General features: G+C 46.9%; 1 protein-coding gene across 2 annotated transcripts in view; it reads right to left on the bottom strand.

Annotated features, from left to right (window-relative positions):
* The window catches only part of SLC8A1 (solute carrier family 8 member A1), a gene marked incomplete at its 3' end in the record, with an annotated part of 107,306 nt that extends 91,053 nt beyond the window's left edge, over positions 1-16,253 (bottom strand). For both annotated transcript variants that reach the window (XM_081998489.1, XM_081998490.1), the window contains exon 1: positions 14,440-16,253. In XM_081998489.1, the coding sequence (XP_081854615.1) occupies positions 14,440-16,238 (1,799 nt within the window). In that variant the 5' untranslated portion in view covers positions 16,239-16,253. The remainder of the gene's footprint in view (positions 1-14,439) is intronic.
* Positions 16,254-16,854: the final 601 nt, after the last annotated feature.

Genomic DNA, 16,854 nt, shown 5'->3' with positions numbered 1-16,854 from the left:
GCAAGGACTGGAGGGCAGGCACTACACCCCACTCCCCATGGTTGCTGGTGGAGATCACCATCACGCTGAGCTCTGGGTCTAAAGCTAGCACGTGGTTTTGCAACTCCCACCTGCTCCTTTGCAGGATTTTCCGTCACATATCTAGGGTGCTAGAAACAAATCCCTACTTGCAAAGAGCCGTTGCACAAGTTGCCTGACTTGATATATACCTTTTCAACGTACTGGCTTTCACAAAGAAGTTGAAATGCTTCACCTTCTGCCACAGTTGCTGTTAGCAGGGGTTTTCAAAACGCTTGACCTGAAATCCATCCCCTGCCTAAGTTTCCAGAGTTAATGAAGGAAAGTTGGGTTCAAAATGCAACTTGAATTTTCTGTGAAGCAATAAATAAAAAAACACCCTGCAACTCCAAACTTCAATTAATTTCTTCAGACTTCCAAACTAATTTATTCAGTTGCAACTTTTCTGAAAGGTAAAGCATTCTTCCATAATTAAATAATATTCACACAGATCAGTACATTTCCCCTCATGTCCAGCAAAGGAATTTAAAACCTCTGTTCCAGCTGGGAGCAGGTGGTTTATGGAGTTCTTCATGTTACCTTTTTTCTTTCCCTCTCTCACATGCACGTACCCATCTACACAGGGAGTGACTACCTTGGCACCAAAATGCTGATCAATAGCAGGAAAATTCAGATCAATTTAGTTCTCCCTTTCCCATGCACAGTGATTTTTCTTGGCAAGGACAGAAGAATTCTCTCTTCCTCATTGCTTTGACCTTTGCTGCCTAGTTCCAAGCCAGGGCTCTCTCCGAAAGCATGCTGAAGCTGAAACTTGTGCAATATCAGCTCAATGCATTTAAGACATGGATGTCAAACTCATTCTGTAGCAAGAGCCAAACAGCTTTTTCCAACTAGCTGTTGCAAACTTGAGCAGCCTAACCTTGCTTTATGCTTTGATGGGACTAGGGGCCTCTGAACATGAGCATGTCACAGCTCTGGAATTGCCCACCAGCAGCTGAAAGGAAGCACTCATACAAACTGTCATGATTTTGGCCCCTCTTTCATTTTTCTTTCCACCCCTCCTTTTCCAATTTTCATCATGCCTTCATTTCTCTTTTACCTTATCCTGCCTCACCCCCATACATGCGCTTCCGTGGTCAGTCTTTCACCTACTCTGATTGCTGAGGCATAGGTATATGCAACCTGTAGGTATATGGGCATCTTGAGGTTATACATCCCTTCTGGAGGTGGCTATAGGTGCTGTGAGTAAGTCCATCTACTCACACCAAGAGGAAAGGGCAGTGGTGCGCATTAGCTTTGTAGATGAGTTGTGCAATAGCTGAAGGTGACAAACGCGCTGTGCCCATGAAGCAGAGCAGTGGCTGAGCAGTGCCACACTCCCTTTGATGTGTAGCATTAAGTGCCTGGTTTTTATGCCCTGAGCGTCTGACTGTATTTTGCAGAATGTTTCTGTTTATACCATCTGCATGGCTGTGTCCAAGCAGGCTGCTGTGGCTCTCTCTTCTCACTGGTGCTGGACTCTGCTCTCCTCCACTTCGCACCTGAGACCTGAGAGCCCAGCATGATATCAGTGAGCCTATAGCCCGGCCATGGGATTACAGAGATTGGGGGTGGAAATCAGGGCCTCTCGCACCCCACTTGCACGGTCTGGCTGCCTTGCCCCCATTGCTAGCCAGCCTCGTGCTCGCACCGATGAAGGTGATAGACGTCTCCTCTCACAGGTTTCCTCCCAGCACTGCCAAGCCTCTCACCCTGCATCACAGACAGCAGCTAAGAGCTTCCCAGCATCTCCACTAAAAACGCACTACATTAGCAGTGTAATGAGCTCCCTAGGTTGAGTCTTTTACTGACTCCTCACAAATCACTGAAAGGACAAACTGCTGTTTTGTTTTTTGGTTCATTAGCAAGTGCTTTGTAGAAATCTGTTTGTGTATTTGCAAGCGACCAACATGCTCATTCGTACTAGGTCTAGGAAGACTTAAACTGAGAAGCAACTTAAGCCTCCCACCTTCCCTGCCAGGTCTGCAGGATTGACAATAGAGAGTAATCCTCCCTTCAAAGCATGGCAAATTCTCTCTTGGCACACCAAGGGCCAGACAGGTCACTCTAGATGCTAGTCAGCATTTTTCTTAAAACTCCAACTCTTGGAGCTCTGAGACTCAAAAAGAAAATTAATTTTCACTTAAAACACAATGAATGAAGAACCCCCTGAGGCTTTAGCTCTTGGCAAGGCAGAGGAAAACATCACCAGAAAGGCTCAGGCAAATAAAATGAACCTCAGTGGCATTGGCATCACTTTCAGGTTTTGTAACATTTTAAGCAGTCGAACCATCAGGGAAGCTGTTTGTCACAACATAGCAGATGCAAATCATGGGTTCGGCGTATGGACCTAGAAGAAAGTGGGGGCAAAGATCAGGCAAAAGAGGAATACCAGGAGGCAAGAATGCAGGAAAAGGAGCTCTAGCCTTTTGCTTGTGGTTTTCAAAGTTCTTGCCTTCAGGAGGTAGAAGCCCCTCTGGCACTTTATTAATTAAAACAGGCACCACCTCCTTTGGCACCCAAGGATGAACGAAAGCCTTCCTTAAGGGTTTGAAATTGTTGAAGAAAATGAATTTTGGAAAACTTCAGGCTGGTTCTGCAGTTCTACTCTGCCAGATGATATGAATCCATCCAAGCTTTCCCTCATCGTGGTTTTGCACCCAGAAGAAGGTATGGGATAAAAGCTACTGCTGCAGTCCACAAAGCTTGCTGGCTCAGCTGGCACAGAGTGCAACAGTGAATGTTTGAACACAAGGCAGGCACTTTACAGGGAAATCAAACCGGCCTCCTGGCTTGGAAAGGGCAGGCTAAAGGATCAGGCTATGTGTGCTATGGCAAAGGAGCAGGGAACAGAAGTAGCTGCTTTGGTGGCTAGAGTAAACTTGTGGGAAAATAACCAAAGGTAACTTTGCAGGATTGTGAAGTTTAATAAGCACAGCCCCTAGCCCACCGCTGCCTTCAGATCTGTTCATTAGCACCTTTGTGAGGGCTTTCCAAGACTGCCAGTTCTCAGGGGGCTGAGATGCGGTGTTTAAAACATATATATAATTAAATACTGCTCCCTTACCTAGATTTCAAAGTTTACTGTTGGGGCCTCAGTACCAATGCTCTCTTCCCCTCTAATTAGCTTCCTTAACCTGTGCAGCCTTGCTTCTTCCCCCATGGGGACAGGGCTCTCCTGCAGGGAAGCTTGGATTGCACCTAATTATTAGCAAAGGAGACAGGCAGCAGGCAAGCACTGTCCCTGTCCCAGATATCTGTTGTGAGCAAAGAACCCAGATTGGATTGGCCACAGGGAAGCTCTGAAGGTTGCATGTGTATGCACTCATTTGATCTTTCTGCTCCATGTGTAGGTTGCTTTGCATGTTACCCCATCACACATTTGCAGCAGAAAACCATGCAGGACAGAGGCCACCTAACTGAAGTGCTACTCACATGATGAATGCTTTTGCCTGGCTAGCACATAACAACAGGAGAAGAAGAGTTCTCAAGACCTCATTTGACCCAATCCTGTCCTAAAAGAGACAATACACCTGATATCTTCATTATATTTTCAAACAGTGTACCTAAGCTGTTTTCTGCTGTTGACAGACGTCACCCACTCCCCCACGCTACTCCTGAGTGGACCCATCTGTACCAGGAGGAAATTTTCCCTCCTGTCTAATCTGAATTGCCTCTGTTGCTTCTGCAGACACGGAGAATATCTTATTGCCCTTTACAGAGCTCAAGGCTTAGACCTTTCCTATGCCTGTGTCTTTCTAAATTAAACAGCCCCAGTTCTCGCAGCCTCATCTTGGGTCACATTTCTCAGACCACCAGTCATTTTCTGTGCTTTCTGTTGGATTCTTCCCAACTTCTCAAGTCGAGTGCTCAGAGCTTGACACAGCTGGGCAGAGAGGGCGTAAGGATGGCTGTGCTCCTCGTGAATATCTTCAGAATGACGTCTCTCTCATTCATTGCAAGAGCATGACGTTGTGAGCTCAGATTTGGCTGCTGGGTCACAGTGGCACCCCCTGACTCTGTCATTCCCCTCCCACTTGAACTTGTGCTTGACTATTCTTGCACAAGCACTTTACAGTGTCTTGCTTCTGCTCAGCCCATCTCTGTAAATCCCCATCCTACCCACGATAATGCTTCCAGCCTCTCCACTCATTCTATCTGCAAGTTTAAACACCAAACTTCTCTTTTCTACACCCAGCAAGGTCCAGTTCAGGACAAGCACCTACTGAACACCTTTTCACCCCCATCCAGTGCCACATTTCTCTTTCCGGACAGGTTTGACCCCATCACCCCAGTGGCCCATTTAGCCAGTGCTTTCCTTATGACAGTACTGAGTACTGAACAAGGCAACATTAAAATCCCTTCCTAAGCTGAGTGATATGACAACCACTGCTTCTCTCTTACCCAAAAGGCTGGCATAAAAGGTAATTAGGTTGGCTTGGTAAGATTTGTTCTTGACAAATATATGCTGGCTGTTATTTATCTCCTTGTTATCTTTTGAGGATATGAAAAGATATGCATCACTTGTATCACTTACAAATAAAGTGATGATTTATTCTAGGCTCTTTTGCATACAGAAGCAGACCTAATCTGGTTGAGGTGCTTTTGAAGGCAGCTCCTGAGCTTGCCTGCAGATCTCACCTATTCCCAGGAAACCTTCCAGGGGACTGCTAGCAGCTCTAAGAGCCCCTCAGGCATTCCCCTAACAACACGAGGCTAGATTTCAGTATGCTTGCCAGGTCTGAGGACAGGTAGGTTACATCATCTCTGTCCTACGCCTGCAGGTCTCATGAAAACAGATGTCCACAGAGGGACCTGTTTCTTGGTGGAATCTGCTGTTCAGGTCCCTTCCCCTTCTCCCTCTGCACTGCGAGGGCATGACAGGATATCTTCTTCCTCTCTAATTCTCATCCAGTTCATGCTTGGCCTGACTCTGACCCAACACTCCCATGCTGCTCCATTACAATCCTCCCCACTAAAGTGACCCATTTTCAGGTTTTTGTATGATTCTTTCTGAGTTCCAGGTCACTTCCATAATCTCCTCTTACACTTTCCTCCCTTTCCTCTGTGGTAAGATCATTTGTGCCTGGGGCATTAATACTGACTTTGTTTATATTATTTTTACCCTATGTAGGAGTAATATCTTATCCCCCTTGGTCCCATCACATATCCAGTCACTAAGGAGGAACATAAATTTCAATAACCAAACCTAAAGTGTGAATGCAAATCTACTGAACTAAACAAATACAGAGCCCTGTGCAGACTCTGGTGCCGCGTAAAACCTGCTCCCCACTGGCTTGAGCCAAAGCAACAGATTTTGTCTCGGACCCAGACTCCCATTCTCAATTAAACCAGTGCGTCTCACTCCTGCTCATCGCAGCTCTATTTATTCCAGACTCCCTGCAGAACAGACTTTTCTTCTGCCTTGTATGCTGTGATAGGGCTGCGTATTCCTGTGAAAGCTGTGCAGTATTAGGACAGCAAAGCTCGAGCTGCAGGATGGCGTTGCTGAGAGGGAAAGGAGGGCTGCAGCCAAGGGCACACAGCTCGTCAGAGCACAATATCCACAGTCTCCAAACAGGTGTGTTTCTTGCTCATATTTAAAGGCATGTCAGGATAAGTCATCTGTCACAACACTGGAGAGAGGAGCGCTCTGGCTGCACGGGTGGTCTTGGGTCAGAGGGTGGCAGAACCAAGTTCACGTAAGCAGCGCAGGGACGGGAGGGCAAGCGCTGGGGAGAAAGGGCAGGCGGGGAAGCTGCCTGCACAGGCTGAGGAGCTGAGCCATCAGCACTGTAAAGCTGAGGCTGCCGGGGGAGTTTGAGGGCTTGAGTGCTTTAAAGGATTGATATATTTCTACTCCAAATTGTTTGCAAAGGCCCAATGTATAACTATTTTGTTCTCCTGGAAGCAAGCAATAGAGTTTAGAAAGGAACTCAGAGCAAATCAATCCTTTTTTTCGTTTTGTTCTGGACCCAGCAAGAAACTTTATGTCCTTCTTACGTCCCAGCCAGTGAGACAACAGCTTTGTCACCTGATGATGGTACATCTGGCCTCTGGGACAAGGCTCTCCTCAGGGCTTACTGGGCCTGTGGTTAATTTAGGGCCATATCGCATGACCCCAAAATAGCACAGTATGTGACTACCGCACACTAGTGTTCTAATAGGAGCAAGTGACCAGAGGAATCACTCAAGCAGTCCAAAGAGCAAAGAAGCTTTCTTACAACAATGCCATAAAATTGAAAACACCTCTAGAAAAAATCCAAAAGTAGTATCTCTGCACTGGACCCTCCTGAGCCCATCTCCATCCCTGTCCTCAGCCGTCTGAGAGCTCCTGCACTCAGAGGACTTTCCCCTGGAATGGTCTTTTCTCTGATGGCGCAGGCATATGCAATCAACTCCACGTCTCTCCTCCCAGCACCTAGTTCATGGGGATCCAGTCTGTGGATTATTTATTATTGCTTTGTTTCTCATTGCCAGACACATTTTATTGTTACTTTGATTGTGTATGAAGGAGTCCAGACACTATGGAAATGGAACCATATAGGGACTGGACAGAGCAGGCACATGCTGGTCACCCTCTGACTTGCACAGCAGTGGGAATATTTTCTTTCTTATGTTAAGATATTTTTAAAACAGAGAATGTTATTATTTGTTGTCACCCAGGATCCAGCATTGCCATTCTTGGAAACCAGCGCAATGCCTCCAATGTCAGTGTCAGAAACATTATTAGTAGAGTTTTTGATATCTCCCAGGCTAAATGGCATTTATGACTTGGAGAGGACTGACCTTCACTCCCACCATGCCTGACAGTGCAAAGCAGAGATGATATGCACTAGTACCAGTGCAGCTAGGCCATGTGCCCAGCCATCACAAACACTATGGCTGTAAAAGACTAACTTTTAATCAAAGCTCTTCATCTGAGAGTTCTGTAGAAATACAGATGGTTCAGCAAGACCAGACTGTGAAGGTTAAGCTCACACATTTATCCTATGGTGCTGGAGAACAGGGGAAGGAGCAGAGACAATGGATAGCATAGGTGTCTTTCCCCTTGCACGGCAGCAATGTGCATGTCCTTGCTAGTGAACATGCAATTTTGTCCCTGGTGTGAGCAAAGCCAGTAGGGACACACACAAGGCAGGCCCAGATATGGAAGACTGTGCGTCTAGTGCCTCTAGACCTCTAGTACGCCTGCCTGCCAACCGATAGCGTTCCATCCACCCGCAGCATGCAGGATGATGCCTCTGGGCTCAGCCTCTCCCTCCAGTGAGGGTCTGCTTCTGACTCAGCCAGTTGCCTGCCAGGTCCAGTTTCTCCTCTCTGTTTGGCTTTAGATGACAGCAGATGTTTTCCTGCCTGTCTGCACAGATGCTTGGATGCTGGCTGTGGTCAGCTGTCTGCTCTTTGTTCTGTCGCTCTCGTTTTAAGCCCACAAATGCAGCCTTGCTGCTGGAAGAAAACTGAGTGGCATCCACCGAGGTCAAACCTGGGGGCAAAGTGTCAGAGGAAAGAAGCCTATTCCCAAGGCAGATGCACAAGTTGAACTCAGAGCTTGCGTGAGGGTCTTGTATACCAACTATTTAACTCTCCCTGCTCAAGGATTTTCCACAGTGAAGGATCCCATGTACACAGGAGGGACGGGATGGATCCCTGCTCTGTTAACAAGACCTGCATATCACAGCTGGTGCTAATACTGCTGCCAGCAGTGCTCATGCACATGTCAGGGGAAGAAGATAATCTGCGAAGGGGGACAGGGCTTCTCCTATCCCCCATTCTTGTCTCCCCAGCAAGGTGCTGCAGAGCAGCACTTCAGTCCAAGATAACTCTTTCCCATACCAAAACAAGCTTCACTAGGGTTGCTGCTTTAACATCTTAAAACAAGACTAGATCCTGTGTTTTATAAATTACTACAATGCATTTAATAGGTAGCCTTTTCATAAAGGAGCACAGCGGATGTGTACACAGGCCCTGATGAAGCTAATAACTGCCTCTCAATGGCTTTCAGAGAGTTATTACATATTTAAGATCCAAGTTCCCTTAATCAACCACAGAGATGCAGCTGGCAGCAGTAAATTGCCAACAACAGCTCATTACAAATAAGGAAACATTGGCTTTTCAAGGACAAAAACTGTGTCAGTTCTTCAGCGAGAGCTAACCACTCTTGTCCTCACCCTTCTCCCCCCCAGTTCCCCACAGTGATGTGCTGGCACAGCTTGCTTCATCCAATAACACAACCACGCTGCCTAATCCCCTCCACAGGGGACATCATCAAATCAAGTTCCTAGATTTCATGACTTATTTGGGCAAACAGCACAGACTGCAGCCCTCCCCAAGCAAGTTATGGGCAGGACTTGTCTCACAATACCGTGATGACATGCCACAGGAGCACACCCACTGGCCTTACTCTGGGGAGCAGAGTACCAGATCAGGCCATAAGAGACTTAGAGACAGTTGTATGTGCTTTGCAGGCTTGAGACCTGACATGGCACTTGGGAATGATTTTTTCAGTACACTTCATGTCTGTGTCACGCGGTGCCCAGTCTGTGTGCACAGGACAACAGCAAGCACCTGCAGGCACTTGGGCGCAGGAGAAAGGGGAAGGTCTGTGAACACCATGTGTCCTTATTTCCTTGCTATCTCCTAACAGAAATGTGGGGGTTGTCCAGTGCAACTGAGATGAGAGCACAGTTTGAGAGATGCACCTGGCTGGGAGATATTAAGGCTAATGTTTTAGGAATGTTCAGGAAAGACTAAACATTGTGTGAATGAAGAGGAGAAAAAGAAAAGGCAGCTCGCCCTGTTATAGCTGTATCTTGCCCCCTGAAGAGGGGATGACCAGCTTTTGGCCGTCAGGATGCAAAGCAATGATACATTTCAGCCCCAGGGAACTTGTCCTCCCCAAAACTCCCCTGCAAAGGCAAACAGGCCCCCATGCCATGCCCCAGCCTGGTGTGACACACGTGCTCGGCTCTCTGCTGTGGGCGAGGGCCAGGGCTACCTCCTCTAAGATGGAGCCAGGGCACTGGATGCTGCTGCCGAGGACCCAGGACCTATATCCTGGTGGCGAGACTGCCAGTGGTGAGGGGAAAGCACACTCTCAAACCAAAGTTGGGTGCTGGAAGCAGGCCAAATAAGAGTTTAATCTTTTTTGGTCTGTTTTGATACCTCACACTGTGCCTCCAGACGTTAACCCTGCGCAAGTTGGGGCTTGTGAGGGAGGGGGTGCAGATTGACCCAAGCAAACAAAGTGGGATAGAAAAAGAGAGAGATAATGTGTTCAGTAATGAAATGTTAAAAAGGGGAATGTTTGTTTACTTCACCTTCAGCCTGGTTTACAGCAGTCTCTCTGCCATGTCAGAAGACTCTCTGGTCTTCGACTGCATCCTACTGCAAGGCTGACCATGCTGGAGGTTTCATTTTTTTCCCTGAAGCTGCAGGCCATGGATGCAAAACTGAGCTAGAGAGGTCCCAGGGCTGAGTCAGGTTTTTATTTTTGCTGCTTCTTTAGAAATACCTCACCCAACTTCTTTTGGAAAAGAAAAGGGGAACTTAAAAAAGCAGTACCACTTGGTTTCCCCCCCCCCCATTCTATATTTATTGACATTGACATTTTTAAGGGGCTCTTTGGAGCGAGGCTATGTGGTCTCTGGGGACACTTTCCCTAAAAAAAATCGGGGGATTTAGCTGATGTTTCTGTCACCCTTAGCATTTGGCTCCTAGATTTTTGCTTCTAGAGAAATGACAAAACTGGCTTGGACAAGTCAAATTCAGTGGTCCAAGAGTGTCACTTCCTGAAACTCCAGCAGACACCTTTTATAAAAACAGATAAACTATATATTATGAACAGCAAGATCTATTGACATAAGATTCCCCATGCATTTACAGGTGTAACTGGATAGGTTAAATAAAAATTTAATAAGTTATCCATATAATTGTGTGTACCACCTTCTTCACTGACTTATCAATGAAGTAAATACTTTTCTTTTGGGAGGTGTGAGTGCAGACATCTGGAATGCAGATTGTAATAGATCTCTAGTTGCAAGCTTATCTCTAGAAAACTACTATTTTTTGAACATGAGAGAACACGCAGTTTTCATACAGCTTTGCATTCATACCTGGAAGAGGTGCCCCTCCTGATGTTTCAAGACAGCAAGGAGAAGAAATCCCATCAGCTGAGGGAAGGATTGGTTCCTCCTCTAAGATAGGAGGCTGGACTTCTTTTGAATTATTTGGCATTTGGTCAGGAGATAAAAACAAACTGCCTAGATGAACCAGTGGCCTCCTCTATGATCACAATAGCTGTGGTAGATGGGTGGGTAGGAAGAGCCTGCAACTATACATCTTCTCCATTTTCTCTTCAAGAAAGCTTTAATCATTAATGGAGATGCAAGACAAGGCTGGAGTCACCTTGTTGACAATGGCCCCAGAGGGAAGGCTCTCTCTTACACTTTAAATGATAGTACCCTGTTCCACACCGATGTCACAGACCCCCAGGTACCCATGCAGCATCACTGAGACTGACCTTGCTGAGACCCAAGTCAGACATCTTTAGCTTTCCCACACAGCTTGGAACAATCTGTCATTAAAACCTAGCTAACCCCTTTGCAAAACACATTTAAATGCTGTTTATTTCACTTGCCAACATGTACCCATTGAACACACAAGCTATGCTTCAGGAGTAAGGACCAGAAAAGCATCACTCCAAGAGGCTACCAAGCAGTGCTGGGATAAAATGTTCCATAGAAGGACCAACAGCTTCTCTATTACATGTCTTTATTTGGTAGCATCGGAATGAGATCTTTGTTTAAATGCACGGGAGTGGCATGGTTTCAGCAGTTACACAGCTATTTTGCATGCTCTGGGAAAGGGGATACCAGCAGATTGCAAAATGGGAAAGTCTCTCTGGATGCTGCAAACAAACATGTTACATAATTGGGCCTTTTGGGAACCAGAGGAAGGGCTCCAGAAAATCAGGGCCCTCCCAGTGCTTTCTAATTTTACTGGGACTTACCAGCAAGCCAGTCTAATAACAGAGGCTTGTACACAGTTTTCTTTCATCCTCGTGTCCCCCTGCACTGCCCTACCTTTGTTGTTAGTGCCCCAGAAAAACGTCTTACTCGATTTTATGAAGCTGATTGACACAGTCTAGAATGACAGAGCTGAAGAGGCACTAAAGACAAAGGGCACCAAAGCCGTCTCTTAGCCACCAGAGCATGGGAAAACCTGAAGTTTCAGAACTTTATTGAATCAAATGTGCTGGGGAATTGCACCTTTCTACATAGCTGTGATTTAGCTGAAGCTTAGCACTAACAAGTAATGACATAGCAAACTGGCTTTAGCTCTATAATCCACATATTGTGCTAGCACATCTTCTTTATTCCCATTAGAGCAAATTCTTCCAAGGAAGGATGCCTGTAAGCAGCACTTCAGCTTCAGGACCACAGCACCTTTGTGATGGAGGGCTGTCCTAAACTTATGCCCAAGCAAACATGGACCTGTCAGAAAACTTCTGCAAGTCAGATTGTATCATCCAACATCTGAACATGGATTGTAGCAGCTAAGTTTTAGATTAATACCTACTGCCTTTCAGGCACATGAATAGATTGCAATTTGTACAATCAGTGTCATCCTTCTCCCACAAAAATTAGGCATGAGTATGTCCTCTCCCACCTGAATGGAGCAAGCCCCTTCCTGTACTTGGCACTGTTGAGGCCGCACCGCAAATACTGTGTTCAGTTTTGGGCCCCTCACTACAGGAAGGACATTGAATTGCTGGAGCATGTCCAGAGAAGGGCAGTGAAGCTGGTGAGGGGTCTGGAGCACAAATCTTAAGAGATGTGGCTGAGGGAACTGGGATTGTTCAGTCTGGAGAAGAGGAGGCTGAGGGGAGACCTTATCACTCTCTACAACTACCTGAAAGGAGGTTGTGGTGAGGTGGATGTTGGTCTCTTCTCCCAAGTAACTAGCAATAGGACGAGAGGAAATGTCCTCAAGTGCACCAGGGGAGGTTTAGATTGGATATTAGGAAAAATTTCTTTACTGAGAGAGTGGTCAAGCATTGGAACAGGCTGCCCAGCGATGTGGTGGAGTCACCATCACTAGAGGTGTTCAAAAAATATGTGGACGTGGCAATTCAGGACATGGTTTAGTGGGCATGGTGATGTTGGGTTGACAGTTGGATTTGATGATCTTAGAGATCCTTTCCAACCCTAATGATACTATATGGCCCTGCAGTAGCCACCTCCTCCCACACCATTCTCCAAGCTGTCATCTGTACCAGGCTGTGAACTCCTAAATTGGTGCCTCCCATGTACTGTCCCTCCCTGCAATTCTAGGGAATGGTATTTTAAAGGCAATAGAGATATAATGGCAATGCCCTGGCATCGGCACAGAAAAAACACACTGGGGTTTCTAAGAAAACTGTTTTCCCCCATTTCTTGCTTGCTGTGCACATGCTGACAGCCAGTAAGAAAAGGAAGGAGGAGACTTGCCGCCATGGGGAGGGAACACCAGCACGCCCTGGGAGGCCAGGCAGCCGCTCTGACAGGATGTGGTCAGCCCATTTCCAGCACACCCGTTGGTTACTGGGCTGCTGGTAAAAGTCAGCAGTGAACAGCTTAGTGGAAGAAAGGCCACCAGCACCACCACCCCACTGCAAAACCCCACATCACAGACTGATCGCCAACAGGCAGTGCAGACACAGGGGACACTAACCTGTCTTTGATGAAGGACAGGAGAGAGACCCTGGTCAGAATGATGGATCCAAGACAAGGGGGAAGCCCAAGCCCCTCTAAGAGCAGTCACAGAGCCTGAGGCCATGTGTTTGACCTGCCATGTAAACATGTCATATCCCAGGGGAACTGAGATCAAACGTCCAAGTCTTCCTGCCAGTAGCCCAGTTTTGCTAGTGCTGAGTGACCTGATTAGAAAGTAAGGAGCCTTCGGGGGATATCCTTATAGCCTAGTTCATTGCAACTCTGCAGACAACTCCCTGCTTCACCCAAAATGAAAAAAAAAATTTTTTTTCCAATAACTGCATTCCTCTCTACTACAATTATCATTCAGTAGCCAGGAACAATGGCATATTATGCACTCTTGACCCTTGTGTGAGCAACATGCATGTTCTGGCTTCCAGATTGCTGGAGCTGTGAAGTTCTTGCTCAGTTTTTCCCAAGAAGTCAAAACCCCAACTAGTCTAATACCCTGCCTGAGAACTACAAATCACTTTTTTCTTTCCCCTTACTTCAAGAAGTATTATGGTTCTCCCGTTTGCTTCGTTCTCCCTGTGCACACAGAGCAGATAGATACAAGTAACAGACAGAACATAAGGCCCACTCTCAGGATGCATCATGGGTCTGTCTCAGCTCCTAAGAGACCAGTTGTATGATATACAACACCCAAACCAACATTTAGCTCTCACATGACACAGCAGTGCCCTTTATCAGTGACTGCTCCAAGTTCTATGCAGTGGTTTTGTGCTACAGAGTCTACTGTTGGCAGGCACTGATCTACAGACACAGACTTCACTGTAGGAAGAGCCTGAGGCTGGAACAATGCAACTCCCGACCCTTGCTCCTCCCAGAGCCCCAACTGGGCAAGAAAAGATCTTCATGACATACCCAAAGATAGATGTTGTCTACCATGATTTACTGGGCTAATTTATATGCTCCACATAATGTAATAAACAAGGGTACAGTACTAATAATTTTTCCACCATGCACCTAGCAACACTCAGGAGTGGCCTCCAACACCTTTCAGCCTCTTTTTTATTTGCAAGAGCAAAATGTGGCTACAGTTGCATCCTAACCATGAGGCTTCTTTGCATGACAGTACTTTTTCAGGACATGCATTGGACAGTGACCCAAGCCTGCAACCTTTAGAAGAGGAGGAGGTGAAGTGACCTTCACCAAAGCCCTGAAAAGAGCATCAGTGGAACAGGCTGTGGCCCAGTCCTGGATTACCTGACCCTCAATAGGCAAGGTGAAGTAGGTACCGCAATTCATACACTCATTTAGGCCCTTCGCAAGACAAGTCCTTGTGACTGGGCAGTAACAGGCAGATCAGTTTTGTTCTCTGCTCCACCGTAGAGCCAAGGTTATAGAGATCTGCACAGTGCATGGGTAGGGTGTGGGAGGCTGGGCTCACAAACAGGTCCCACCTCCCTGCTGCTGGAAGAATGGAGTGCCCCTGAGCAGGCATCACTCCCTGCTCTGTTAGCAAGGCAGGAATGCAGCATTTCAGGCTCCCCAAAGCACATAAGGCCATTCATGGCTTACTGCAACATGCTGGCACCCAAACGCTTCCAGTGCAGCTCTGGGAGCCATGGGCATTTAATTTCAGGAGAACCGAAGACTGTAAGTAACAAATAAAAACTTCACTTACACTATCTCATCATTCTGGAACTCCAGCTCCCCACAGGTGTCTTCAAAGTCCTCTCCTCCACCTTTGGCTGAGCCTTCAATGGTTTTGTAGGGCACAATAACATTTCCTCGTGCACCAGAGGTTCGCAACACTTTCACTTCCATGGTCCCCACACTTTCACTGACGTGTGTTACTGGCTCCTCAAAAGTGAAGATGCCAGCATGGTCATCGTCAAAGATGGTGACAGTGGCAGTAGATGGTGATCCCAGGCAGGCAAGTGTTGAGACACGACTGGCCTCAAGAATGCCCTCATCTGAGGCCTCAGTGCTCACGCGGACATTGCTCAGATGGACCAGGAAGTTCTCATCCTCCTCAAATATGTCATCGTCGATTATGCCGACACGGATTTCCTTCTGTGTCTCTCCAGGCTTGAAGACCACTGTCCCTTCAGTGAACTCATAGTCAGAGCCGGCATTGGCCGTCCCATCCTCTGTCCGGAAGTCAACATACACTGTGTTGGTCAAGTCACCTCCCCGGCGAATGATGGTCAGGGCGACAGTGCCACAGTTCTCCAGACACTGGTAGGTACCCTGCTCAAAGTAGACCTTGCTGATGGGATCATTTTCTGCCACCTCACTGTTGACCTCATGCATGCTGACAGCTTTGCGGGCCTGGTCTGCAGCATGTCTCTTCAAGATGTTGCCAGCTCCTGTCATGAGCCGAGTGGCCTGAATGCGATAAAAGGCCCTGCTCTTCTGCTGCTGGCTCAGGACCTGGTAGTTGGCCAACTCTATAAGCTGTTCAATTTCCTTATCGGGGTGCTTTTGTTTCAGCTCCTTCAGGATCCGAGCCATTTCCCTCCTGGCTTCTTCATCATCCTGGTCTTTCTCATCAACCTCCAACACCAATGTCCCATCCAAAAAGTTCTCAACGTGAGAATTAGCAACCTTTCCATCCATCTCAATATCAGCTTTGGAGGAGGGTCGATCACCCTCATGCTCAATGATCATGCCTCTCTGCTTGCCAGCTCGGTATTTCTTGTAGACATACTTGTAAAATAAAAGTCTCCTGTCAGCTATCCAGGCAAACACCACACAGATGGGGAAGAAGAAGAAGGTGAGCAAGCCTTCCCAAACCTCCACAATCCCAGGAGAAGACACAGATAAAATAATGTAAAGCCAAGTGTAGGCAAAGATGCTCCAGGCCGCTGTAACAAAAAACACTCGCAAGTGCTTGATCTTCCTTATCTCTCCATCTGGAACAACGTAAACACAGATTGCAATGATGACAAACATGTTAAATGCAGCACTCCCCACGATTGTGCTTGGCCCCAAGTCCCCTGCCGTGAAGCCATGGCCACACACTTCGATAACAGACAGGAGGATCTCGGGGGCAGAAGAGCCCAAGGCCATCAGTGTGAGGTTGGAAACGGTCTCATTCCAGATCCTCACCGTCGTTTTGCTGGTCTCACCATTGGGCTTCTTGATGGTTATTTCCCGCTCTTGGGATGTGATGACTTCAATGGAGGACATGAAGCGGTCAGCTATGATAGATACTCCCAGGAACATGTACACCATCGCTACAAAATATACTGTTGCCCGAGCAATTTTGTCACCGAATGAGGGATCTTGGGGTTCCCATATTGGTAAAATCACACCCTTTTTGCAGATGTATGAGCCAGTGCACTCCTCAGTGTCGTTCACAGGCAATTCGCTGGGGGTCTCTGCGTGTATACCATCTGCATGGAAGAGCAATACCAGCACAATGCTCAGGAGTTGGAAGCTCACTGGGAAGATGAATGGGTGAGTTGCTCGCAACATGGCCGCTTCCGCCAAACAGGTCCCAAGCGTCCTCAACCTGCAGAGACAAAAGAATAATGAGCCCCTTTGTGTTATGATTACTGCAGTCTTCCATGTACAAAGCATCTAGTTCAGTTATCTGAACAAGGACAGATGCTATCAGTGGGCTAGCACCTACCCCCTTTAGCTACTATGATGTTTAATGCCACTTTCTCTTCGCTGAAAGCCTATTTGTTCAATTGCATTTTCTTGTTTCTCATCTAATTAGAGCCCATCATTCTGCTTCACAGCTGGCAGAAGTTTTTCCCATTTCAAAATTACAGTGCACTCACTCACTGGACTTCAGGGTAAGAGCAGGAGAGGACAGGGATATTTACTATCCCCCATCATTTAAAAAAAATATTTTTATACTTGCCATTTTTAATCACTGTAAACTACATATTCCACAGCCTTTTCTTGCTCACAGTCCTCTCAAGCATCTACTCCACATCAGAAACCTGCACGAAGTGAGCTCAAGCCCTGGCAAAACCTTATTCTTAACAGTAACTTGGTCATAACATGCACCAGAAGGGCAGTCTTTAATTAATGATTTTGGAGCCATTCCTTCCACAGCACATCACTTTGCACCTTCCCAAAA

This window comes from Phaethon aethereus (genome assembly GCF_964289735.1).
Source record: "Phaethon aethereus genome assembly, chromosome: 3".
In the NCBI taxonomy this organism is placed as follows: Eukaryota; Metazoa; Chordata; class Aves; order Phaethontiformes; family Phaethontidae; genus Phaethon; species Phaethon aethereus.
The sequence above is the reverse complement of the archived record's forward strand: the minus strand, read 5'-3'. Positions and strand labels throughout refer to the sequence as shown.